This window comes from Salvelinus namaycush, chromosome 8 (genome assembly GCF_016432855.1).
Source record: "Salvelinus namaycush isolate Seneca chromosome 8, SaNama_1.0, whole genome shotgun sequence".
NCBI lineage: Eukaryota > Metazoa > Chordata > Actinopteri > Salmoniformes > Salmonidae > Salvelinus > Salvelinus namaycush.
The window spans coordinates 22,774,972-22,802,943 of record NC_052314.1 but is presented as its reverse complement, the minus strand read 5'-3'; the positions used below and the strand labels follow the sequence as shown (position 1 = coordinate 22,802,943).

The following is a 27,972-nucleotide window of genomic DNA, read 5'->3' as shown; positions in this document are numbered from 1 at the left end:
ATTGAGCGACTCACTGGTACTTCCTGCTTTAGTTATTGCTTGGAAGCAGGAATCAGGAGGATAAAGGTATGGTCAGGTTTGACAAATGTATGCATCTATGTGTGTGGAGTAAAGGTGGTCTAGGATTTGTTTTCCTCTGGTTGCACATGTGACATGCTGGTAAAAATGTGGTAAAACTGATTTAAGTTTGCCTGTATTAAAGTCCCCGGCAACTATGAGCGCTGCTTCTGGGTGAGCATTTTCTTCTTTGCTTATGGCCTTATAGAGTTGGTTGAGAGCGGTCTTAGTGCCAGCTTCATTCTGTGGTGGTAAATTTACAGCTATGAATAATATAGATGAGAACTTTCTTGGTAGATAGTGTGGTCTACAGCTTATCATAAGGTACTCTACCTCAGGCGAGCAATACCTTGAGACTTCTTTAATATTAGACATCGCGCACCAGCTGTTATTGACAAATAGACACACACCCCCACCCCTCATCTTACCAGACGTAGCTTCTCTGTTCTGACGGTGCATGGAAAATACCACCAGCTCTATATTATCCGTATCGTCCTTCAGCCACGTCTCGGTGAAACATAAGATGTTACAGTTTTTAATGTCCCGTTGGTAGGATAATCTTAATCGTAGGTCATTCATTTTATTTTCCAATGATTGCACTTTAGTAAGAAGAACAGATGGCAATGGGAGTTTACTCGCTCGCCTACGGATTCTCAGAGGGCGGCCCGATCTGCGGCCCCTTTTCTTCAAGCAAATTACGGGGATCTGGGCCTGTTCTAGTGAAAGCAGAACAGTTGAAGTCAGAAGTTTACATACACCTTAGCCAAATACATTTAAACTCAGTTTTTCACAATTCCTGACATTTAATCCGAGTAAAAATTCTGTGTCTTAGGTCAGTTAGGATCACCACTTTATTTTAAGAATGTGAAATGTCAGAATAATAGTAGAGAGAAGCATTTATTTCAGCTTTTATTTCTTTCATCACATTCCTAGTGGGTCAGAAGTTTACATACACACAATTAGTATTTGGTAGCATTGCCTTTAAATTCTTTAACTTGGGTCAAACGTTTTGGGTAGCCTTCCACAAGCTTCCCACAATAAGTTGGGTGAATCTTGGCCCATTCCTCCTGACAGAACTAGTGTAACTGAGTCAGGTTTGTAGGCCTCCTTGCTCGCACACGCTTTTTCAGTTCTGCCCACAAATTTTCTATAGGATTGAGGTCAGGGCTTTGTGATGGCCACTCCAATACCTTGACTTTGTTGTCCTTAAGACATTTTGCCACAACTTTGGAAGTATGCTTGGGGTCATTGTCCATTTGGAAGACCCATTTGCAACCAAGCTTTAACTTCCTGACTGATGTCTTGAGATGTTGCTTCAATATATCCACATCATTTTCCTACCTCATGCTGCCATCTATTTTGTGAAGTGCACCAGTCCCTCCTGCAGCAAAGCACCCCCACAACATGATGCTGCCACCCCCATGCTTCACGGTTGGGATGGTGTTTTTCCAGACTTGTGGAAAATGTCTTGGCTGATTTGTTTTGATTTTCCAATTATGTCAAGCAGAGGAACTGAGTTTGAAGGTAGGCCTTGAAATACATTCACAGGTACACCTCCAATTGACTCAAAGGATGTCAATTAGCCTATCAGAAGCTTCTCAAGCCATGACATCATTTTCTGGAATTTTCCAAGCTGTTTAAAGGCACAGTCAACTTAGTGTATGTAAACTTCTGACCCACTGGATTTGTGATACAGTGAATTATAAGTGAAATAATCTGTCTGTAAACAATTGTTGGAAAAACTACTTGTGTCATGCACAAAGTAGATGTCCTAACCGACTTACCAAAACTATAGTTTCTTAACAAGATATTTGTGTGGTTGAAAAAGTGGTTGAAAAATGAGTTTCAATGACTCCAACCTAAGTGTATGTAAACTTCCGACTTCAACTGTATATCCTTCTCGTAGGACTCTTTAAAGGAAACGATTCTTCCAGTCCAGGTGAGTAATCGCTGTTCTGATGTCCAGAAGTTATTTTCGGTCATAAGAGACAGTAGCAGCTACATTATGTACAAAATACACAAAATGCAAAAAAACGAACAAAATAGCACAATTGGTTGGGAGAATGTAAAACGTCAGCCATGTTCTTCGGCTCCATCTTCAATAGACATAGACTGACCAGGTGAATCCAGGTGAAAGCTATGATCCCTTAATGATGTCACTTGTTAAATCCACTTCAATCAGCGTAGATGAAGGGGAGGAGACAGATTAAAGAAGGATTTGTAAGTCTTGAGACAATTGCGACATGGATTGTGTATGCAAAACAAATTATTTAAGTGCCTTTGAACAGGGTTTAGTATGAAGGTGTTACTAATGTTTGGTATTTTCAGTGTATACTACTTAAAAAATATCCAGCCATGTAGTAAAAGGTCCCCTTTTCTGTCCTCTGCTCTTTGTCACCTTGCATTGTTTCAAAGTGGTAAGGACCTAAATCAGTTTATATCCTCAGAGATAAAGGTGAAGGCAGATGAACCACATACAGTATTGAATTATCATTCTCTTGCCTTTGCTCAGTCTCTCTGTGGTCTCCTCTAAAAGCTGTAGTGCCCTGAACTAGAATAGATATGACCAGTATATTGAATTTAAGTAACCCATCTGGTCTCAGTGGTCAACATATACTGAGTGTACAAAACATTAAGAACACCTGCTCTTTCTGTGACATACACTGCTTGATGAGAAGTATGTGGACACCCCTTCAAATTAGTGGATTCAGCTATTTCAGCCACACCTGTTGCTGAAAGGTGTATAAAATCGAGCACACAGCCATTTAATCTCTATAGACAAACATTGGCAGTAGAATGGCCCTTACTGAAGAGCTCAGTGACTTTCAACATGGCACCGTCATAGGATGCCACCTTTCCAACAAGTCAGCTTGTCAAATTTCTGCCCTGCTAGAGCTGCCCCGGTCAACTGTGCTGTTATTGTGAAGTGGAAATGTCTAAGAGCAACAAATGCTCAGCCTCTAAGTGGTAGGCCACACAAGCTCACAGAACGGGACCACCGAGTGCTGAAGCTCGTAACACATAAAAATTGTCTGTCCTCGGTTGCAACACTTACTACCGAGTTCCAAACTGCCTCTGGAAGCAATGTCAGCACAAGAACTGTTCGTCGGGAGCTTCATGAGATAGATTTCCATGGCTGAGCAGCCGCACACAAGCCTAAGATCACCATGCGCAATGCCGAGCGTTGGCTCGAGTGGTGTAAAGCTCGCCGCCATTGGACTCTGGCGCAGTGGAAATGCGTTCTCTGGAATGATGATTCACGCTTCACCATCTGGCAGTTCGACGGAAGATTCTGGGTTTGGCGGATGCCAGGAGAACACTACCTTCCCGAATTCATTGTGCCAACTGCAAAGTTGAGGCTGTTTTTCATGGTTCGGGCTAGGCCCCTTAGTTCCAATGAAGGGAAATCTTAACACTACAGCATACAATGACATTCTAGACCAGGGGTGTCAAACTCATTCCACGGAGGGCCTAGTGTCTGCAGGTTTTTGGTTTTTCCTTTCAATAAAGCCCTAGACAACCAGGTGTGGGGAGTTCCTAACTAATTAGTGATGTTAATTCATCAATCAAGTACAAGGGAGGAGCGAAAACCCGCAGACACTCGGCCCCCCGTGGAATGAGTTTGACACCTGTGTTCTAGACGATTCTGTACTTCCAACTTTGTGGCAACAGTTTGGGGAATGCCCTTTCTTGTTTCAGCATGACAATGCCCCAGTGCACAAAGCGAGGTCCATACAGAAATGGGTTGTCGAGATCGGTGTGGAAGAACTTGACTGGCCTGCACAGAGCCCTGACATTAACCCCATTGAATACCTTTGGGATGAATTGGAATGCAGACTGCATGCCAGGCCGAATCTCCCGACCTCACTAATGCTCATGTGGCTGAATGGAAGCAAGTCCGCACAGCAATGTTCTAACATCTAGTGGAAAGCCTTTCCAGAAGAGTGGAGGCTGTTATAGCAGCAGAGTTGGGGACCAACTCCATATTAATACCCATAATTTTGAGTGTCCACATACTTTTGGCAATGCAGTGTAGATTGACCAGGTGAATCCATGTGAAAGCTATGATCCCTTATTGGTGTCACTTGATAAATCCACTTTAATCAGTGTAGATGAAGGGGGAGGAGACAGGTTAAAGAAGGATTTTTAACCCTTGAAACAATTGCGACATGGATTGTGTAAGTGTGTGTCGTGTCTTTGGCATCATTAAACTGAAGACTTATTGTTATCAAAAATTCTCTGTAATTATTATTACGTGATTAAACTAACTTAATCATGTAACTGTAATTAACTAGGAATTCGGGGCACCAAGGAAAATATTCAGATTACAAAGTTAATTTTCCTAATATAACTTTCAGATATTTTAATATCTGATCAATTAGTCTTCCAATTAATGAATTATTGTTTACCTCACGTTAGTCTCATTCCAAACGTCGTAAATTGTTGGTTATCTGCACGAACTCAGTCTTCACTATGAGTCATCCATACATCAATTGTCTTAAATCATTTATTTACTAAGTAAATAATCACAGAAATGCACACAAACAAACAGTAGATATAGTTCCAAGGAAATGATAGCGGAGTTTCCCTAGTGGGATAAACCAGTATCGCGGCTTGGTGGACAAAAGGGAAGTGGGGGTCGACTGAGATAAAAGACACTACAAAGTGATAATTATAACAACTGAAATGCTAATCCTTTGCACATGAACGCTCACTCATTGGGGAATAATTGCAATCAATATATATATTTACTCTCAGTGTGTCGCCGTGATCTCTGTTGGAAAGTTTGTTTCTGTTGGAGAGTTTGTCCGCCCTCTCTCTCTCTGCCGTGGTTAGAATGGATAATTCAGAGTAACATTCAGCAATGCGGTTATAGGATAGATGTTTCGGCGGTTGTCGGTCTTCGCGTTCAATGATCCCGAATTCCTAGCTGCAGACTAGTAATTAGTATCAAAGATTTGTTCTTATTCTGTCTGTTCGATAGTCTCAGAGTTTAACCACGCAATCGTCTGAAACCTTAGCCCTCTTGTGGTTATCGAGATAAGCTGGTCTCTACTCAAACCTTAGCCCTCTCAAAATTGAGAGAAGCATGGTCTATACTCAAACCTTAGTCCTCTCGGTAATTGAGGTAAGCTTGGTCTGCAGTGGGAAAACCCAGGTGGGGTTTTTATTCAGAACATAGAAAAGGGCTGTCCCATGATGCCAGGTCATGTCTGTGCTCCTGGGGGTGGGCCAATGACTTAGTGAAACTTTAAACAGAAATCAATTCTCTCACATTAACATCATTACATAGCATCACATCATTTCACAAATAGTTTCATCTTTACTCATTCATGTTATATAATAATTAGATGCAGACCTCATAACTGAGACTCTTGTATAAACAGGGTTATGGTAATGTGGCTGTATTGTCTCTCATGAGTTTCACAAAATTGTACCAAACGGACCAGTTCGTAGCTGGCTACTTCACTGACCATTTATACATTCTCCAGAACATGAATATTGTTCAGTTCTCAAGTTCTGTGAGGTGGAAGAAATTCCTTTGTTCTCTCTATGAAAACTCACTCTCTCTCTATACTGTCTGGCCATGAGTAAGAATCTCCTCCAGGAATTTATGACCTGCCTAACAGCAGCCTGGGTGTAGGAGAGAGAGAGAGAGAGGGGGATGGTGCTCGCTGTACCCAAAGAGGGCAACGTCATGACATGTGCCATTCAGAGAGTGAATGGGCAAGACAAAATATTTACGTTTCTTTCAACGGGGTATGGTAGTCAGTGCCAGGCGCACCGGTTTGTGTCAAGAACTACAACGCTGCTGGGTTTTTCACGCTCAACAGTTTCCCGTGTTTTTCAAGAATGGTCCACCACCCAAAGGACATCCAGCCAACTTGACACAACTGTGGAAAGCATTGGATTCAACATGGGCCAGCATCCCTGTGGAACACTTTTGACACCTTGTAGAGGTCATGCCCTGATGAATTGAGGCTGTTCTGAGGGCAAAAGGGGGGAGTGCAACTCAATATTAGGAAGGTGTTCTTAATGTTTGGTATACTGAGTGTATACTACTAAAAATATCCAGCCATGTTGTAACTCAGATTTTTATGCAAAAAAAATGTTTACATTCAAACTGCTCTCCTGTGAAGTCGTGACTTGCGACATACGCCTAGTTTCCTGAATCGGGGAAAAAAAATCTGTCAGTTTAAACTGGAGATATGTTTTTTTGCATTGGATGCGTCTCAATCCACCCCATCCGCCGATGTTGCACTTCCGCATCTGCAGTGAAAGGTGTCAGAGCTAGAGCGGTGTTTATCATACCATGAGACATCCCGAAAATCTGTCTTCTCACAAAATCGTCTGTAGTGTCCGAAGCGTCTTGGGACTCGACTGTAGTCGGGAACAGCCGATCTGCCAACTTCTGTCTGTAGCGTCGAACAGTTTGGGCTACACACTAATTTGACTCCTGTCGTGACATGACTTTAACATTAATCTGAAGACTGTTATTTATCTAATTACCTAACTATGTTTAATTGTTACCCGATTTAAATTAATAATGTAACAATTAACTCATTAGGATCTGGGGCGCTACGAGAGTGGTTGTTTAAAGAGTTACCATCTCCTGAATTAAACTCTAAAAGGACTTTACCAATCACATCCGTAAACAGTCAACTTGTTAATTATAAACTTGTATCATATCATCATTCTGAACAGTCGGAACCTCCTTGCATCTGCAAAAATCCAAGCCTTACTTATGATTCAGTACTACACAAATTGGTTTAATTATTTATTTATTAGCAAATTAAATGGGAACACAGGATAAACATACACACTTTGCATCGCTTATTGACTGGAGACTTAATAAGCTAAAACAGGTCCCTAGCGGAATGATAACAACATGGCTGCTTGTTAAAGAAGAGATGGAGAGGGAGAGAGAGAGGGACAGAGACAGTTAACATTGGTACATTCAGAAACTACTCTCACTTACAGTAACCATACACTTTGCACACGAATTGCCACCCGCTTTGAGTAAGAAATCATGATTGTATTTACGTGAAATGCCTTGGTTAGCCGATATCTCTCAGGGAACAGGGCAGCCTTGGAAAGGGAGTTTGGAAAGGGGGCCTTTTCGCAGCACGCTTGTAAGGCTCTGATTGTCCGAAATGGTTATGATGAGTCTTTTTCTCTTATCCTTCTCTATAGTTGTCCGGTATTTTTATTTATTATAATTTTTTTTATTTCACCTTTATTTAACCAGGTAGGCCAGTTGAGAACAAGTTCTCATTTACAACTGCGACCTGGCCAAGATAAAGCAAAGCAGTGCGACACAAACAACAACACAGAGTTACACATGGAATAAACAAACGTACAGTCAATAACACAATAGAAAAAATCTATATACAGTGTGTGCAAATGAGGTAAGATTAGGAGTATCAGGTGACTTGTCGTATAGTCATGAACTACAAAGTTGACTTTCCTTCCATTTACTCTTGAAGATGCTTCTTTGAAGATAGGCTAGCCAGCGTATAGATGGTTTCCCAGTGGGGTGATGAGAGTAGCGTAATACGATGGTTTGAGCAGAGTAACAGAATGGTCCTGCTTAAATTTGCTTTCGAAGATACTTTACTTTGGACAGTGTAACGGCAGTCTAGCTCTTCCTCCTCCTCGGACGAGGAGAGGAGAGAAGGATCGGAGGACCAATGTGCAGCGTGGTAATTTTCCATGAATTTAATAAACACAAAGACAAGATACTGACAAACTAATACAAAACAACAAACGACCGTGAAGCTACAAACGAAAGTGCAATACACAAGCTACTAACGTTAGACATAGACACGATACAAAATAACAAACAAACTAACCGTCACAGTCCTGTGTGGCACAAACACTGACACAGGAAACAACCACCCACAATCCCCAACACAAAACAAGCCACCTATATATGATTCTCAATCAGGGACAACGATTGACAGCTGTCTCTGATTGAGAACCATATTAGGCTGAACACAGAAACAGACAAACTAGACACACAACATAGAATTCCCACCCAGCTCACGTCCTGACCAACACTAAACAAGCAAAACACATAAGAACTCTGGTCAGGACGTTACAGACAGCTAATCAGCGTACCAGTGATTGTCCGGTTGGTGAGTTTAACATCTCTACCTCGTTTTGAGATTCAAAGTTCAAACCACTTTAAACGTGCAACTGCAGCTTCACGTCTTTCTGGTCTGATGTGCTTTTTCTTAACCCATAATTTATACAGTTTGCTCAAAAGGGGCAGTTTCGGCAGGCTGGCATGCAAACTTCCTTTAGATTTTATTGGGGGGGCTATCTGTTGTTTCATGTAGTGTATCTGTTATTAGTAGAACCCCCTTCCTCTCCCGGCTTAGACAGGGCTTAGACTCTTATGGGTTAAACCAAATATTTTTTCTCTGAGCAATTGCATTAGTATAAAATAATATAATTTCCTTTTTTTTTGGAGCATACAATATTGCGCAGTATTTGTATTTTTTATTTTCTACAGTCTGTTTTGCTCATCTTTATCAAGGGTGCCAATAATTTAGGAGATGACTGTATTTTCTATTTGGGTTATTTCATTTGTATCCAGGTGAAAGGGAAACCAGATGGCTGTACTGTAAATCTTTACTACGGTTTGTCTTCAATTTACCTCTTAATCAGACAAACAAAGACAGATGGTATCTGCCAAGGATAATTAACATCTATAGCATCACAAATTATCTCTCTGTCATTTGATTCCCTGTGGTGTTTGTTTGTGGAAAAGCAATTTTAAGGTAACTCCCTGTTCTCCCATTTCTTGTATGAATGTGTGCTGTTGTCATTGTTTTGGAGCCACAGTGTTTTACTGGGACAAAAGGTATTTACTGAAATGTACCCGCAGGGAGCATCAAATGGCCCATTGTGGTGAAATTGCCTTTTCACTTCTGCAGGATGCCTTCTCTAACTCCTTTGAAGTTTATACGGAGCTTAACATTTTTAATTATTGACTGTAGTATCTGTGACAAGCAACTAAATTGAACAAATTGATATCCAGGGTGTAAAGGGGAGTACTCTAGATAGATGGGCTGTGTTTGGGGGACACTGAGATCAAATGGGCCTAGGCACATGGAGGTGGTACAGGCTCACTGCTGCTACACACACATCATCATGTCCTTTGATAGCTGCCCACTCCTGGACTGTCAGAAAGGCCTGGCATCCCTGGGCGTAGATCAAGTTCCCACATGCTGGGTCAGTCAGAGCCTGAGACCCCATGCAATAAAATGTTTTCATTTTGCGGCAGCAGATACCCTAGTGGTTAGAGCATTGGGCCAGTAACTGAAAGGTTCCTGGATCGAATCCCTGAGCTGATAAGGTAAAAATCAGTCGTTCTGCCCCTGAACAAGGCAGTTAACCCACTGTTCCCCAGTAGGCTGTCATTGTAAATAAGAATTTGTTCTTAACTGACTTGCCTAGTTTAATAAAGGTTAAATAAAAAAAAGTGACATGGTGTTATCCCTGCAGTTGTATTATGCATTAGCTCTGGTCCAGGGGGAGCCTCAAGCAAAGGATCCAGGGGTGAGGCCAGGGCCGTAGGTTCCTTATGATACAGAGAGATGTGAAGAAGTCTTTACCATCAGAGATGATGAAATGAAAGGCCCTTTGAAGTTTGCATGTGGTGGTTACACAGTGGAGGAAGAGTGTGCATTACCCCACCCTGCTGGGTAAGTATGGAGTGCAATGTAGCAATGTAGCGTTGTAGGCTACTAAGTGATACGGTAACCTCTGGCGTAAGATGCCTGAGAATACAATTTGTTTCTAAGAAAACATGATTTCATCCTGGCATCCTGGTGTAACATAAACTGTTTTTCACAGCAGATGGCTGCCAGAGAGAAAATGCTCGTCCAGATAGATTCAGAGCTGTTTAAGGTGCTTAGAAACTGTCACGTGTCAATGTTTTCTGACTATAAATACACAGAGTGATATAATTCACATAACACATTGAATGGTATGTTATTTTGTGTTATAAGAGTTAACCTACATTCTGAGAATAGACTAATCTTTTCCACAAAACAAAGTGATGAATATGAACGCAAGTGGATTACAAGATGTCTAGATGGACTTCTCCTTTATAAGGTACAAATATTGGCAATGAGCTCCTATGAAATCCCCAGTGAATCAATGCCCAAGGCTTAGCACAGTGTTTGGAAATAATCAGCAAGCTCCAGTTTACTAATATCAAATCGAGGTGCAATCCTTAACACTTTTGCATCTCTGTTGTCTAACTGTCCTTAGGTGTCTGTCACCAGCTGTCCGAATTGGATGTGTGAGAATTAGCTAAGTGTTTGCTCTTTAGCCAAGATGAATAATAGATCTGGTGAATGATTGATAAGACACAGCGTAAAGGAGCAGTGTTGATGAGAGACTATACAGTAGAGTACACATAGGCTGAAGAGCAGTAATTAACACACATTATTGAATGTGGCCAACATATACACTGTACACAGTACAGTAATGTTAAGCTATATTTGTTACTGTTCCATATGTGTTGTTAGTGATTGGCTATGTCTTCGAGAGTCTTGGATTCCCCACCACCAAATCTGGTCACCACGATCACACAAAGTCTTGCCATGTGAGGCAGAAATAGACTATTGTATTTTGGATATTGTCCTACAGTATTGAGGAATTATGTAGAGCTGTTTTTGTGACTAGTGTGGGCAGGGTGTTATCATGAGAACAGCCCAGGGTCAGGTTGACTGACTGACTGAGACAGACAGGGTTTGTTGTCTCTGTCTCAGGCTATAAAGGGGCCCAGCAGCATGCTCCACACAGCGCACCATCATGGGCAAACACAAAACGGGTGTCTTGTAGAAACAGTGACGGCATAAAGGTAGACCTTAGTTACAGCAATTTATCAAAAGCAAAGACGTCAATGATACAGCTGAACTCTCCATGTCCTCAAGATGAAAGTTGTCAGTTAGATAACTTCCTAACCTAGATTTGGCCTCGAGAAATGACAGCTGTCTATCATTTGACATAATGCTAGTGACAGGTGTCAATCATGTCATGATATTGATAGCATTATGACTTATGTATTACAGATGAAGGATCTTCATTTGAGGACCCTGTTGCAGGATAACTTTTCTGAAATGCAGGAATTGTATAACTTGTAGTGTATTTCAGGTTTAAAAGGCTTCCGAAGTTTGTAATTTTCACTTTGAAATAGACTTGATTTTCCCTTACAAAAAATGTATGAACCCCATTAAAAATGTCTATTAATTATAATCTGCATAATAATTCATATTTCATGTTGCTGCAGGATTATTTTCCTGCTGTAGCAAACTGGCTCAAATTAAATGGATACGTCAGGATTTTGGCAATGAGGTCCATCATCTACAATACTTCTCCAGAGTCAGATTAATTTGTGGATACCATCTTTATGTCTCTGTGTCCAGTATGAAGGAAGTTAGAGGTAGTTTCGCAAGCTAATGCTAACTCGCGTTAGTGCAATGACTGAAAGTCTATAGGTATCTGCAGATACCCATAGACTTCCAGTCATTGCACTAACGCGAGTTAGCAATTGTGCTAGCGCTAGTTAGCAACTTCCTTCAAACTGCACACAGAAAAATACAAATGGTATCCACAAGTTCATCTGACTCTGGGAAAGTAGATAAAGGGCCTCATTGCCAAAATCCCAAAGTATCCCTTTAAGATCCTACATCTGTACTTTATGTCACTGTCATGTGAAGTGTTATGGTGGTTACTTGTCTATGGATTTACAGTTGTGTCACATTGTTGACACCAGCAGATAATTATCAGACATGGAGAAGTATAGGATCAGTAATGAGTGTGAATTCTGCAGCTGAGGGCCAAAGTGAACAGCTTTTGTTTTCTGGCATGATGTAGTAAAGTCAGTGACAGTAGATTGTTCCCTGGCATGCAGTGAAACTGACAGTGGATTTGTCCTTACCTAGGCTTTGTGTTGCTGAGGTACTCCCACACTGCTCTGCTTTCTAGCACAAAGAAAGAGCCTCCATTCCTTCTGAAGCCTCCCACAGTGTCCTTACTCCTCACAGGGTTTTAACATGCCGCATTATGCTCCCAGGCTGACAACGTTTTAAAAAACTAACGCTGTTGCCTCTGAATTTTGTTGTGTAAACTGTATTTGCTGAATGGAATACTCAATTGTAGAAATGTGCACCACCCACATAGATTTGCTCTTTATTTTATAATGCCTTCTGTTGAATGGGACTGGAAGGCTGTAACTATGTCTCATCAAGCTCGTGTACCTAGCCTACACGTGCACCTGCCCAGTGGCCACTCTCTCTGCCCACTAATATAGACCAGACTAGAATACAGCTCACCTGGCTGGCTTCTCACAAATCACAAGGGTGTCTGCCTGAGCAGGAAGTCCATCAGCAGACTAAATGGGGATGACATTTTTAGCTCCTAGATCCCCCCCTCGTCTCCATAACAACTAAAGAGCAGTCCAGATTTGGTAATGATTTGGAGAAGGGGAGGCTCTGTCTGTTCTCAGCTCATCCCAGATGAAATAATATCATCTCTGTATGGACGTGCTATTTTAATAGCTCTTTCCAGTCTTAATTAAAATGGCTGACGCCCCGGTGTCCTGACATCCTAGATGTGGCTAATCCTCACCAAAATATGGCTGTAGCTCTTCTTTTCAGACTATAATTAGATCTGTGCCATATTCAACATAATCTGTATTATGTCTGTGTAACACAGTTAACAGGAAATTACAAAATTGAGATATAGGCCTAACAATGGTTGAAAAAAGTTATCACGTCTATGTTTTATGAAGTCATATCAACTGCAGCTGCATCATCTGCAACACTGACGTGCTGTCAGATCTGGGCAAAGAGAGGGGAAGAGCAGAAATGAATGAGGTCAAAAGCAGTGAGAGGGGTGACCATGGGTTGTCTATATCTCCTATTATGGTGTGGAGTGAATCTCACTGGACGTGTGTAAGAGAGAAAGGGGGTGAGGTGAAAATAGGGGGCGGAAGCTCTGGTCCCCCCCAAGTGTGCACAGCATAGTGCCACTATAACGTAGAGGAGAAAAGGAGCGATGAAGGAGGAGAGGAGGGGCCAGGACGCACCAGCCTCCTTTATGTCTATTGTACCTGCTGCACTGCATCTCCAATAAGTTGCCTCCTATTAGGAGGCACATCAAAGAAAGGATAACATTTGCATTTTATAATGAGCTGCTTCACATCTGTTCCAGGTACTAGCTGATATTTACTTAGAGCCTGTGGACTGCACCATTTATCCAGGGGGTAGAGAAAGACATCTAACAGGCAATTCTTTTCTGAGCATGCGGGGGGGATGCTTTCCCATGTGAGCGGGAAAGTATGCTCATGTGAGAGAGGGAACGCCCACTTACACAGACAGGAACCTTGTCCCTCTCTCTTCCTCGTACTAGCTGCAGTCTTCATTTCCTAAATAGAATTTGTCAGTGCCTTCCTCCTACGCAGTGCAGACAAAAATAGGACTTGTTTTCTCCTGCATTCACTGCCTGGTGTACAAGTGAAACCAGGTTGCTTGAACCCTAGAAGCCCCTTCCCCTCCCTGCTGCTCCTGAACCTTTTGAGTGGGTCACATCTGTAATGGCTGGTCTCATTGTACTCCAGTCTGATGAGAAAATATAACTGATGATAAGACCCAGAGATGAAGTGCTTGGATAGCTGCCGAGTGTTAGCTTTAAACAGAGTAGGAGCAGAATTACACCAATGGACCATTTCACTGAAATATTGATCTGTCAATCATGTTTCTTGAATCTTGACCAATGCTATTTCATTGTTTTTAAGATTCAAGTATTCCTCATTCATACATTTGTAAGATATAGAAGCTAATAGCCTGATATCCTCAGCTCCTGAGTGGCGCAGCAGTCTAAGACACTACATCTCAATGAAATAGACGGAGTCCACTGTAGTCCATGGTTCGAATCCAGGCTGGCTGTGATTGGGAGTCCCATAGGGCGGCGCGCAATTGGCCCAGCATTGCCTGAGTTTAATTAGAGACAATCAGACTGTGTAATGATGAAGTGTCATGTTTATCTGGGAAACTGATTTGATGAATACTACAAGTACTTTATCTAGACGCACCAGTGCCAATTTATTACCCCCCCACCTCCCCACTATGGGATAGGTTCAGTCATGACGGGTCCTGGATCTACACAAAGAAATGTATCATGCAATATGTAACGGCAGTCTAGCTCTTCCTCCTCCTCGGACGAGGAGAGGAGAGAAGGATCGGAGGACCAATGTGCAGCGTGGTAATTTTCCATGAATTTAATAAACACAAAGACAAGATACTGACAAACTAATACAAAACAACAAACGACCGTGAAGCTACAAACGAAAGTGCAATACACAAGCTACTAACGTTAGACATAGACACGATACAAAATAACAAACGAACTAACCGTCACAGTCCTGTGTGGCACAAACACTGACACAGGAAACAACCACCCACAATCCCCAACACAAAACAAGCCACCTATATATGATTCTCAATCAGGGACAACGATTGACAGCTGTCTCTGATTGAGAACCATATTAGGCTGAACACAGAAACAGACGAACTAGACACACAACATAGAATTCCCACCCAGCTCACGTCCTGACCAACACTAAACAAGCAAAACACATAAGAACTCTGGTCAGGACGTTACACAATACCTGATTCAGACTCAGATAATGTTTCACATATTACATTCTCTTTGAAATATTAATGGGATATTAACGCTGTATAACTGATTTAATAATTATCTCTGTGGTGTGTGTGTGTGTGTGTGTGTGTGTGTGTGTGTGTGTGTGTGTGTGTGTGTGTGTGTGTGTGTGTGTGTGTGTGTGTGTGTGTGTGTGTGTGTGTGTGTGTGTGTGTGTGTGTGTGTGTGTGTGTGTGTGTGTATGCAGGATTCTGGCCACAGCGGGAGCTCACATGAACATCCCAGTGGACCTGCGGACCCTGAGGGCCGTCCGTGTGCTCAGACCCCTCAAACTGGTCTCTGGAATCCCCAGTGAGTAGCCTACACCACCATATCACATATACTGGATGGATGTCCATGGATCTGCTCTGTCTATATATACAGTATATATTTGGAATTCTGTACAGTATATAGGTATCTTTACTTGTTCTTCTGGCGTCTGCAGTACCTCTGTCCAACCTCATTTTGGAGTTGGTGAAGTTCATCCCTAATGAGTTATTTTGTTGGCAGACCACAACTGAGTCAAACTGAAAACCACTCCCAAAATGAGGACGGGCAACAATGTCTTCGTGGAAGTGTTGTATTATCCAAAGTGAGAGTGCTGTCTAAGTGAGAGTGCTGACACTATCTGCTCTAAGTGGTTCCCACACTTCCCATCCATAATTGTTTGGAGCTGTGACTCATTGTTGGCACTGACGACACATGACGGTTGTCTCTCTATCTCTCTGTGTGTGACCAGGCCTGCAGATAGTCCTGAAATCCATCATGAAAGCCATGGTGCCGCTGCTCCAGATTGGCCTGTTGCTCTTCTTCGCCATTCTCATGTTTGCCATCATCGGCCTGGAGTTCTACAGCGGGAAGCTCCACAACACCTGTCTGCCCATGCGCAATATCCTAGGTAAGACAGAATATGCGTCCCAAATGGCCACCCTATTCCCTTTGTAGTGCACTACATTTTGACCAGGGAATATATAGGGACCATTTGGGACACACTCAGACAGAGTGAGCTTTAGCGAGATCCCCTTACGTCTACAGTAATCCAGGGAACTCAATGTTCTGCATATCAATTTGGGTTGCTTCTGTAGCAGTTGGTGTCACTTTATATGAGGCTGAATCTGTTGTGTTCCGTTTTTTTATACCTTTACTTTGCTTATAGCCTATGCTTGCATAACTAAACACCTAGCTTCATTGAATCTTTTTAAACGCCTACATTAATATCATGCTGAGGTGATCATTAACTCTGTTAACATTTCGGGTACATCATCATAAACATTCTTCAAGCTGATCATTTCTCAGCAGGCTTATACTGCGTCTATACAATAAGCAGATTATTATTTTCTGCGAGGCTTCCCTCAGCTGTAATGATAGGCCATACAAACGTCCTGTAATGGTTCACTGTTGTTTCCTCTCTGATAATGTTTTGGGAAGTGTAACTTCTGTCATAAACATTCTGTCATGAAGAGCATATGTTCAACTTCATAAAAAAACTTTTTTTCCCCCCATCTCAAGAGGGTAAATAAAAAAAATGACTTTAGTAATGGCTTATTAAGTGACAAATAAAGTAACAGTGTTGAATGTAACAGGGTTGACGAATTCTTCTTAAATTAGCCAGAAATCCCCTTATGACAGGGGGAATGGAAGCTTGTAACAGGGAGTGGCAATTGAATGCAAGCTTCACAACAAAATTAGAAATTCTTAAAACATTTCTAGCCTGTCTATCTGTGGGTAAAAGGGTTGACAGGTTAAGCTCGACCCACTCCGTTTTCCACCACAAAACACCAGAAAATGGCCAAAAAAAGTAGAACCAGTTCACCTGCTTGTCACGATCGTCTTGAGGATAATGAGTGGACCAAGGCGCAGCGTGTGAAAAATACATCTCTTTTATTTGAGACGAGTGAAACACAAAACGAACACTTATAACAAAACGAAACAAAACAACAAACGACCGTGAAGCTACAAACGTAAGTGCAATACAAAAGCTACAAACGTTCTACATAGACAATTATCCACAAAACCCAATGCCTATGGCTGCCTTAAATATGGCTCTCAATCAGAGACAATGAACCACAGCTGCCTCTAATTGAGAACCAATCTAGGCAGCCATAGACATACAAACACCTAGACAAGACACTGACCCATTTAACATACAAACCCCTAGACAATCCAAAAACACATACATTCCCCATGTCACACCCTGACCTAACTAAAATAATAAAGAAAACAAAGAATACTAAGGCCAGGGCATGACAGTACCCCCCCCCCCCCCCCCCCAAAGGTGCGGACTCCGGCCGCAAAACCTAACACAGAAGGGGAGGGTCCGGGGTGGGCCTTCCTATGGCGGCGGCTCGGGTGCGGGACGTGACCCCCACTCCACCATTGTCAATACCAGCTTTGGTGTCTCTGGTAGATCCTGGCTGACTGGCGGCTCTGGAAGATCCTGGCTGGCTGGCGACTCTGGCTGCTCATGGCTGGCTGGCGACTCTGGCTGCTCATGGCTGGCTGGCGACTCTGGCTGCTCATGGCTGGCTGGTGACTCTGGCTGCTCATGGCTGGCTGGCGACTCTGGCTGCTCATGGCTGGCTGGCGACTCTGGCTGCTCATGGCTGGCTGGCGACTCTGGCTGCTCATGGCTGGCTGGCGACTCTGGCTGCTCATGGCTGGCTGGCGACTCTGGCTGCTCATGGCTGGCTGGCGACTCTGGCTGCTCATGGCTGGCTGGCGACTCTGGCTGCTCATGGCTGGCTGGCGGCTCTGGCGGATCCTGGCTGGCTGGCGGCTCTGGCGGATCCTGGCTGGCTGGCGGCTCTGGCGGATCCTGGCTGACTGGCGGCTCTGGCGGATCCTGGCTGACTGGCGACTCTGGAGGATCCTGGCTGGTTGGCGGCTCTGGCGGATCCTGGCTGACTGGCGGCTCTAGCGGATCCTGGCTGACTGGCGGCTCTAGCGGCTCCTGACTGACGAACGGCTCTGACGGCTCGGGACAGACGGGCGGCTCTAATGGCTCGGGACAGACGGATGGCTCAGAAGGCGCTGGGCAGACGGATGGCTCAGACGGCGCTGGGCAGGCAGGCAGCTCAGACGGCGCTGGGCAGGCAGGCAGCTCAGACGGCGCTGGGCAGACGAGCAGTGCAGGCGGCGTTGGGCAGACGGCCGACTCTGACCTGCTGAGGCGCACAGTAGGCCTGGTGCGTGGTGCCGGAACTGGTGGTACCGGACTGGAGACACGCACCTCAAGGCTAGTGCGGGGAGCAGGAACAGGGCACACTGAATTCTCGAGGCGCACTATAGGCCTGGTGCGTGGTACCGGAACTGGTGGTACCGGGCTGAGGGCACGCACCTCAGGGCGAGTGCGGGGAGAAGGAACAGTGCGTACAGGGCTCCGGAGACGCACAGGAGGCTTGGTGTGTGGTACCGGAACTGGAGGTACCGGGCTGGGGACATGCCTCTCAGGGCTAGTGCGGGGAGCAGCAACAGGACGCACAAGACTCTGGAGACGCACAGGAGGCTTGGTGCGTGGTGTAGGCACTGGTGGTAATGGGCTGGAGACACGCACCACAGGGCTAGTGCGTGGAGGAGGAACAGGGCTCTGGAGACGCCCAGGAAGCCTGGTGCGTGGTGTAGGCACTGGTGGTACTGGGCTGGGGCGGGGAGGTGGCGCCGGAAATACCGGACCGTGCAGGCGTACTGGCTCCCTTGAGCACTGAGCCTGCCCAACCTTACCTGGTTGTATGCTCCCCGTAGCCCGACCAGTGCGGGGAGGTGGAATAACCCGCACTGGGCTGTGTAGGCGAACCGGGGACACCATGCGTAAGGCTGGTGCCATGTATGCCGGCCCGAGGAGACGCACTGGAGGCCAGATGCGTTGGGCCGGCTTCATGACATGTTGGGCCGGCTTCATGACATCCGGCTCCATACTCAATCTAGCCCTGCCAGTGCGGGGAGGTGGAATAACCCGCACCGGGCTATGCACACGTACAGGAGACACCGTGCGCTCTACCGCATAACACGGTGTCTGCCCGTACTTTCGCGCTCCACGGTAAGCCCGGTTGAGCCCAAGGTCCCTTACCTTCCAGTATCTCCTCCCAAGTCCAAGAATCCTTTATGCGCTGCTCCTGCTGCTGCTTAACACGCTGCTTGGTCTCGTTGTGGTGGGTAATTCTGTCACGATCGTCTTGAGGATAATGAGTGGACCAAGGCGCAGCGTGTGAAAAATACATCTCTTTTATTTGAGACGAGTGAAACACGAAACGAACACTTATAACAAAACAAAACAAAACAACAAACGACCGTGAAGCTACAAACTTAAGTGCAATACAAAAGCTACAAACGTTCTACATAGACAATTACCCACAAAACCCAATGCCTATGGCTGCCTTAAATATGGCTCTCAATCAGAGACAATGAACCACAGCTGCCTCTAATTGAGAACCAATCTAGGCAGCCATAGACATACAAACACCTAGACAAGACACTGACCCATTTAACATACAAACCCCTAGACAATCCAAAAACACATACATTCCCCATGTCACACCCTGACCTAACTAAAATAATAAAGAAAACAAAGAATACTAAGGCCAGGGTGTTACACTGCTTTAACTCTATGATTTGACTAGTAGATGTTCAATGATTCTTTTGATTATTTCTTTTTAAGGAATAGAGTCACAATACTAAAAAGATAATTAAGTTCACATAAACAGGGTTGACTTTAAAATGAGGGACATATGTAAATGAATCACTAATCATATGAAATAAATAATAATCTTCAGAAATGACTTTCTCTAAGCAACAACATAGCTAGGGCTTTACAATGATGGTAGAACTTAAGTGGGTTAAAATCTTCCTAGAAGTGACACAGGGTTGACAGAGGGACATGTCACAATGCTGAATTTTGCACTTTAACAAGCCTTTATTCATATAAAAATGTTGATTTATTGAATTCTCCATGTGATCTATATTAAAGGGCAGTTCAATTAATATAACAGACTTTTAAAATTCAATATTGGTGCACAATTTCTACTTAAAATACGCAAAAGGGACTCTTTTCTTGGAACGACCCAACTGTGTTACGCAACAGACCTGAAACACACAATACCATGCTTGGCTGCACCTGTAAGTGTAGTCACAGCCACAATGACTGCCTATGTAATTAAACCCCACAATATAGCAGCTCAATACCTAGACTAATTATAAAGTCATAGATGTTATTGCCTCGCTGCACGGATCATGTTATAGTGAAGTGGGTTACACAGTTCTATTTACAAAGATCTACATAAAGGGTTAACGCCTGAACATAATTTGTTATTCAGGTAGTGTGGTCTTATAACAAGCTTACTGTGGGATATGTTCCTTCAGTTTTTCACATGATAGGCATTGAGTTGTCACAGATAGAGAAGATAATGAAATTAGCTGTCCTCTCAAATGGCATTTTCAAACAGATTGTCCTCACCTGATGAATACATGAACTCGTCTTTTGTTGAGGGTTCAATATCACTCATGGCTTGACTTGGTCACAAAATGTCCTCTGATGTTGACAGACTGTTTCAGTGGATTTCTACATTAAAGAGTTATATAATGCATTCTAGTATTCCTTTACTGCATTTCAAAGATATTAGATTTAATACAGTATCTAACTGTATCTCAAAAAGACACACACACACACACAGCAATATGAAGTGGATTGATGGAATAGGTGAAAGTGCTTGTGTTGTCATCCACACACTAACACACGGTTAGGAAGTCCAGGGTGGAGGATTTGTATTTTGTATTTATTATGGATCCCCATTAACTGTTGCCAAGGCAGCAGCTTCTCTTCCTGTGGTCCGGCAAAATGAAGGCAGTTATACAATGTTAAAAATATTATAATACATTCATTACAGAATTCACAACGCACTAAGTGTGAGCCCTCAGGCCCATACTCCACTACCACATATCTACAACACAAAATCCATGTGTGCTTGTGTGTATAGTGCGTATGTTATCATCAAATCAAATGTATTTATATAGCCCTTCTTACATCAGCTGATATCTCAAAGTGCTGTACAGAAACCCAGCCTAAAACCCCAAACAGCAAGCAATGCAGGTGTAGAAGCACGGTGGCTAGGAAAAACTCTCTAGAAAGGCCAAAACCTAGGAAGAAACCAAGAGATGAACCAGGCTATGAGGGGTGACCAGTCCTCTTCTGGCTGTGCCGGGTGGAGATTATAACAGAACATGGCCAAGATGTTCAAATGTTCATAAATGACCAGCATGGTCAAATAACAATAATCACAGTAGTTGTCGAGGGTGCAACAGGTAAGCACCTCTGGAGTAAATGTCAGTTGGCTTTTCATAGCCGATCATTGAGAGTATCTCTACCACTCCTGCTGTCTCTAGAGAGTTGAAAACAGCAGGTCTGGGACAGGTAGCACGTCCGGTGAACAGGTCAGGGTTCCATAGCCGCAGGCAGAACAGTTGAAACTGGAGCAGCAGCACGGCCAGGTGGACTGGGGACAGCAGGGAGTCATCATGCCAGGTAGTCCTGAGGCATGGTCCTAGGGCTCAGGTCCTCCGAGAGAGAGAAAGAAAGAGAGAAAGAGAGAATTAGAGAGAGCATACTTAAATTCACACGGGACACCGGATAAGACAGGAGAAATAATCCAGATATAACAGAATGACCCTTGCCCCCCGACACATAAACGACTGCAGCATAAATACTGGAGGCTGAGACAGGAGGGGTCAGGAGACACTGTGGCCCCATCCGATGATACCCCCGGACAGGGCCAAACAGGCAGGATATAACCCCACCCACTTTGCCAAAGCACAGCCCCCACACCACTAGAGGAATACCTTCGACCACCAACTTACCATCCTGAGACAAGACCGAGTATAGCCCACAAAGATCTTCGCCACGGCACAACTCAATGGGGGGTGCCAACCCAGACAGGAAGACCATGTCAGTGACTCAACCCACTCAAGTGAAGCACCCCTCCTAGGGACGGCATGGAAGAGCACCAGTAAGCCAGTGACTCAGCCCCTGTAATAGGGTTAGAGGCAGAGAATCCCAGTGGAGAGAGGGGAACCGGCCAGGCAGAGACAGCAATAGCGGTTCGTTGCTCCAGTGTCTTTCCGTTCACCTTCACACTCCTGGGCCAGACTACACTCAATCATAGGACCTACTAAAGAGATGAGTCTTCAATAAAGACTTAAAGGTTGAGACCGAGTCTGCGTCTCTCACATGGGTAGGCAGACCATTCCATAAAAATTGAGCTCTATAGGAGAAAGCCCTGCCTCCAGCTGTTTGCTTAGAAATTCTAGGGACAATTAGGAGGCCTGCGTCTTGTGACCGTAGCGTACGTGTAGGTATGTACGGCAGGACCAAATCGTAAAGATAGGTAGGAGCAAGCCCATGTAATGCTTTGTAGGTTAGCAGTAAAACCTTGAAATCAGCCCTTGCCTAAACAGGAAGCCAGTGTAGGGAGGCTAGCACTGGAGTAATATGATACATTTTTTGGGTTCTAGTCAGGATTCTTTGTTATCTAGCAGCCGTATATGTTATCATGTGTGTGTATGCATGTGTCTGTGCCTATGTTTGTGTTGCTTCACAGTTGCCGCTGTTCCATAAGGTGTATTTTTATCCGTTTTTAAAATCTGATTCTACCGCTTGCATCAGTTACCTGATGTGGAATAGAGTTCCATGTAGTCATGGCTCTGTGTAGTACTGTGCGTCTCCCATAGTCTGGTCTGGACTTGGGGACTGTGAAGAGACCTCCGGTGGAATGTCTTGTGGGTTATGCATGGGTGTCTGAGCTGTGTGCTAGTTGTTTAAACAGACAGCTCAGTGCTTTCAACATATCAAATCCTCTCACAAATACAAGTAGTGATATATTCAATGTCTCCTCTGCTTTGAGCCAGGAAAGATTGACATGCATATTATTAATGTTTGCTCTCTGTGTACATCCAAGGGCCAGCCGTGCTGCCCTGTTCTGAGCCAATTGCAATTTTCCTAAGTCCCTCTTTGTGGCACCTGACCACACGCCTGTAGAACCTGCCTTCTAGATAGAACTGTTAAGAAGGTAGAGCAACAGACTTCTCCCCATCTTAACTACTGTTGTATAAATATGTTTTGACCACGACAGTTCACAATCCAGGGTTACTCCAAGCAGTTTAGTCACCTCGACTTGCTCAATTTCCACCTGATGTATTACAAGATTTCGTTCAGGTTTAGGGTTTAGTGAAAGAATTGTACCAAATACAATGCTTTTAGTTTTAGAAATATTTAGTACTAACTTATTCCTTGCCACCCATTCTGAAACTAACTGCAGCTCTTTTTTAAGTGTTGCAGTCATTTCAGTTGCTGTAGTAGCTGACGTTTATAGTGTTAAGTCATCCGCATACATTAACACTGGCTTTACTAAAAGCCAGTGGCATGTCATTAGTAAAGATTGAACAAAGTAAGGGGCCTAGACAACTGCCCTGGGGAATTCCTGTTTCTACCTGGATTATGTTGGAGAGGCTTCCATTAAAGAACACCCGCTGTGTTCTGTTAGACAGGTAACTCTTTATCCACAATATAGCAGGGGTTGTAAAGCCATAACACATACAATAATGCCAAATGCCGCACTGAAGTCTAACAAAACAGCCCCCACAATCTTTTTATCATCAATTTCTCTCAGCCAATCATCAGTAATTTGTGTAAGGGCTGTGCTTGTTGAATGTCCTTCCCTATAAGCGTGTCAGAGCCGTGTGTATAGGTGGCAGGGAAGTCAGGCGCAGGAGAGTTAAACTGAGTGTAAATGGAGACTTTTAATAAATGTCCACTTAACATGCTCCAAACACGAAAATGTACATACATAAAATAAACATGGGTACGAGGACCCGTCGCGCACCTATACACCAATAAACAACAGTTGACATAAAACAATCTCTGACAAAGACATGAGGGGAAACAGAGGGTTAAATACACAAGAGGTAATGGATGGAATTGAAAACAGGTGTGTGGGAAGACAAGACAAAACCAATGGAAAATGAAAAATGGATCGATGATGGCTAGAAGACCGGTGACATCGACCGCCGAACACCGCCCGAACAAGGAGAGGCAACGACTTCGGCAGAAGTCGTGACAAAGCGTGCTGAAAGTCTGTTGTAAAATAGCATTGTATCAGGTCAAACACAATTTTTCCCAAAACTTTACTAAGGGTTGGTAACAGGCTGATTGGTCGGCTATTTGAGCCAGTAAAGGGGGCTTTACTATTCTTGGGTAGTGTTAGGTTTGTTCCTTTCCTGCTTGTCAATCACCATTGGCTCATTGGTGAAATTAGCATTATGACAATGTCTTTAATTAAATCATTCAAAAACCTTTATTAATGCAATTGCAGACAGAATTTGACAAACAGGAACATAGCACGAATGTTGCTGAGTAAGTTCTGCATCAAACACAAGGTCTCAAGTTGTTTTATTAAAGTCCCGGCTTAGTGATGTCACTGACTACGTCATTACCTTTTTACTCCTGAGACCAAAACCCTGCATCCATAGCTATACAAACATAAAGTTTCAGTGTTTATCTAAAAGCTAGGCAATAATTGTCCCCTCCCCAAAGTTGATTTATTGTTAAATGTCTGAGTAGTCTCTTATCTCCCACACTCCCCTGCAGAGTTCTGTCTCAGTCACACGTTATAAGAGAGAGAAAGAGCAAACAACTGTGGAACAATTCTAAAACTATATAATGAATATATATATATTGTTAATCTGTAGGCTAGGACCCTATAAATGTAAGGAGGTCTAAGGGGTCTTATAACCCCTCCCCTGCTATTAATATAACATAAGCATAATCAATTATTTTAATACATCAAACATTTGTACAGCCCCAAATCATGACCCCTAGGTGAATCCTGACAGTAGTGGAATGACTTTTGCTTCCCTCCAGGCCTGAGGGCACACACTTTCTAGTAGGCTTAAATTGAAGATATGGCAAATCCTTCGCTCAGCACATATCAAAGCTACAGGCTAAGGTTAAATCTAGACTTGGTTTCCTATATATAGTAATCACTCCTCTTTCACCCCAGCTGCCAAACTAACCCTGATTCAGATGACCATCCTACCCATGCTAGGCAGGTAAGGGTGCTCTCGAGCGGCTAGATGTTCTTTACCATTTGGCCACCAGATTTGCCACCAATGCTCCTTATAGGACACATCACTGCACTCTATACTCCTCTGTAAACTGGTCATCTCTGTATACCTGTCGCAAGACCCACTGGTTGATGCTTATTTATAAAACCCTCTTAGGCCTCACTCCCCCCTATCTGAGATATCTACTGCTGCCCTCATCCTCCACATACAACACCCGTTCTGACAGTCACATTCTGTTAATGGTCCCCAAAACACCCACATCCCTGGATCGCTCCTCTTTTCAGTTCGCTGCAGCTAGCGACTGGAACGAGCTGCAACAAACACTCAAACTGGACAGTTTTATCTCCATCTCTTCATTCAAAGACTACATCATGGACACTTATTGACAGTTGTGGCTGCTTTACATGATTTATTGTTGTCTCTACCTTCTTGCCCTTTGTGCTGTTGTCTGTGCCCAATAATGTTTGTACAGTGTTTTGTTTTGCTACCATGTTGTTGTCATGTTGTGTTGCTACCATGCTGTGTTGTCATGTGATGCTGCCATGCTATGTTGTTGTCTTAGGTCTCTTTTTAGGTAGTGTTGTGGTGTCTCTCTTGTCGTGATGTGTGTTTTGTCCTATATTTTATTTTACATTTTTAATCCCAACCCCCGTCCCCGCAGGAGGTCTTTTGCCTTTTGGTAGGCCCTCATTGTAAATAAGAATAGGTTCTTAACTGACTTGCCAAGTTAAATAAAGGTTAAATAAAAAATGTAATAAATAAAAAAATAGGTGTGGCAATATTGTCCGCTATTATCCTCAGTAATTTTCCATCCAGACAATACTTTCTTCACCTCTTCCACACTTACTTTACGGAATTTAAAATTACAATTCTTGTCTTTCATAATTTGGTCAGATAAACTTGGATGTGTAGTGTCAGCATTTGTTGTTGGCATGTCATGCCTAAGTTTTCTAATCGTGCCAATGAAAAAATCTTTTAAGTAGTTATCAGTGGGTTTTGTAATGAATGAGCCATCTGATTCAATGAATGAGGGAGCTGAGTTGGCCTTTTTTCCCAAAATGTCATTGAAGGCGCTCAAAAGCTTTTTACTATGTGTCATTTTCCTTGATGTTATTTATCTTTGTGTCATAGTGTAATTTCTTCTTATTTTTATTCAGTTTTGTCACATGATTTCTCCATTTGTAGTGCATTTTCCAATCGGTTGTGCAGCCAGACTTATTTGCCATTCCTTTTGCCTCATCCCTCTCAATCATACAATGTTTCAATTCCTCATCAATCCACAGGGATGTAACAGTTTTTACAGTCATTTTCTTAATGGGTGCATGCTTATTAGTAACTGGGATAAGCAATTTCATAAATGTGTCAAGTGCAACGTCTGTTTGCTCCTCATTACACACCACGGACCAACAAATATTCTTTACATCAACAACATAGGAATCACTACAAAACGTATTCTATTATCTCTTATACACTATATTAGTTCCTAGATATGGCTACTATATTGTGATCACTACATCCGATGGATCTGTATACTGCTTTCAAGCACATTTCTGCAGCATTAGTAAAGATGTGATCAATATGTGTTGATGATTTCATGACTGTGCTGTTTGTAACTACCATGGTTGGTTGACTGATAACCTGAACCAGGTTGCAGGCACTGGTAACAGTTTGAAGCTTTTTCTTGAGTGGGCAGCTTGATGAAAGCCAGTCTATATTTAAATCACCCAGAAAATATACCTCTCTGTTGATATCACATACATTATCAAGAATTTCACACATATTATCCAGATACTGACTGTTAGCACTTGGTGGTCTATAGCAGCTTCCCACAAGAATGGGCTTTAGGTGAGACAGATAAACCTGTACCATATTACTTCAACAGTATTTAACATGAGATCGTCTCTAAGCTTTACAGGAATGTGGTTCTGAATATGAACAGCAACACCTCCACTACTGGCATTTCTGTCTTTTCTGTAAATGTTATAACCTTGTATTGCTACAGCTGTATCATCAAATGTATTGTCTAAGTGAGTTTCAGAGATAGTCAGAATATGAATGTCATCTGTTACTAGCAAGTTATTAGTTTCATGAACCTTGTTTCTTAAGCTACATATGTTAAATTGGGCTATTTTGAGGACTTTTCTGGGATGCCTGCTTGTTTTCATTGCTTTACTGGGAATCTTAGCAGAAGTAGATATTCTCATGTTATTTATGTTAGTGCAGGGAAAGCTGCCCACAGTGGACTTCCTACTAGGGCACACAGCCTCAGTGCTAACAGCATGAATCTGGTGCATACAGTAGACACATGATTGCTGTAGGATCAGCAGAAGCATTCAGAACGACATAAATTAGGTTACTTACATTGTGTCTACCAATGCCCCTATTATAATGCACATTTGCTAAAGCATTATGATGACTCAGTGACACAATGTTAGGGATTAACTGAGCTGGGCTTGGGTCATTGGTCAGGAAATATCCAGTATGAGTGGAGTTAAGGTGGTGAGTTCTTGTGATCTGTCTCTCTGCACCTCTGTGTCCAACTAAAGCACATACTATGTTGGGGGTTTGAGATCCCCACCAGGTACAGCCTGTGATTGGCTGACTAGGTCACATGACTCTAGCCAGGGGAGAGTGTTCTGGAATCAAATCAAAAGTTTATTGGTTGCGTAAACAGATTTGCAGATTTCATCGCTGGTGCAGTGAAATGCTTGTGTTTCTAGCTCTAATAGTGCAGCTGTAGTGTAATGTTTCAGATGATGTCATCATAAAGGTTATGTGGGGACCTCACTGTACAAGGGGGCCTTAGTTACCTGACTATTAGCTTTAGAGAGACAATTTATTATAATCACACATTGCACAAGTCAAATAGCATATTAATAACGTCATCTTTCAGGAAAGGACTTTTACACAGAGAGTTGCTATTGCTGCTCACTTCATTGATTGAGTCATGCATTACACTATAATCATCATATTGTGGTACTTATTCATGCATCTCCAGTAGATGCGAGTCATTTCTCACAAGTGAAACATTTCTATAAAGTCATCCCATCGCTCATTGGAAAAACACGATTAGTTAGATTGATTTCGGGT

The 27,972-nt window shown here is 43.2% G+C and overlaps 1 protein-coding gene across 1 annotated transcript in view; it reads left to right on the top strand.

Annotated features, from left to right (window-relative positions):
* LOC120052069 (voltage-dependent R-type calcium channel subunit alpha-1E-like) overlaps window positions 1–27,972 on the top strand; it is a 106,738-nt gene that overhangs the window by 21,416 nt on the left and 57,350 nt on the right. The window contains exons 4-5 of the mRNA XM_038998930.1: window positions 14,984–15,087; window positions 15,515–15,673. Coding sequence (XP_038854858.1) covers window positions 14,984–15,087; window positions 15,515–15,673 — 263 coding nt within the window. The remainder of the gene's footprint in view (window positions 1–14,983; window positions 15,088–15,514; window positions 15,674–27,972) is intronic.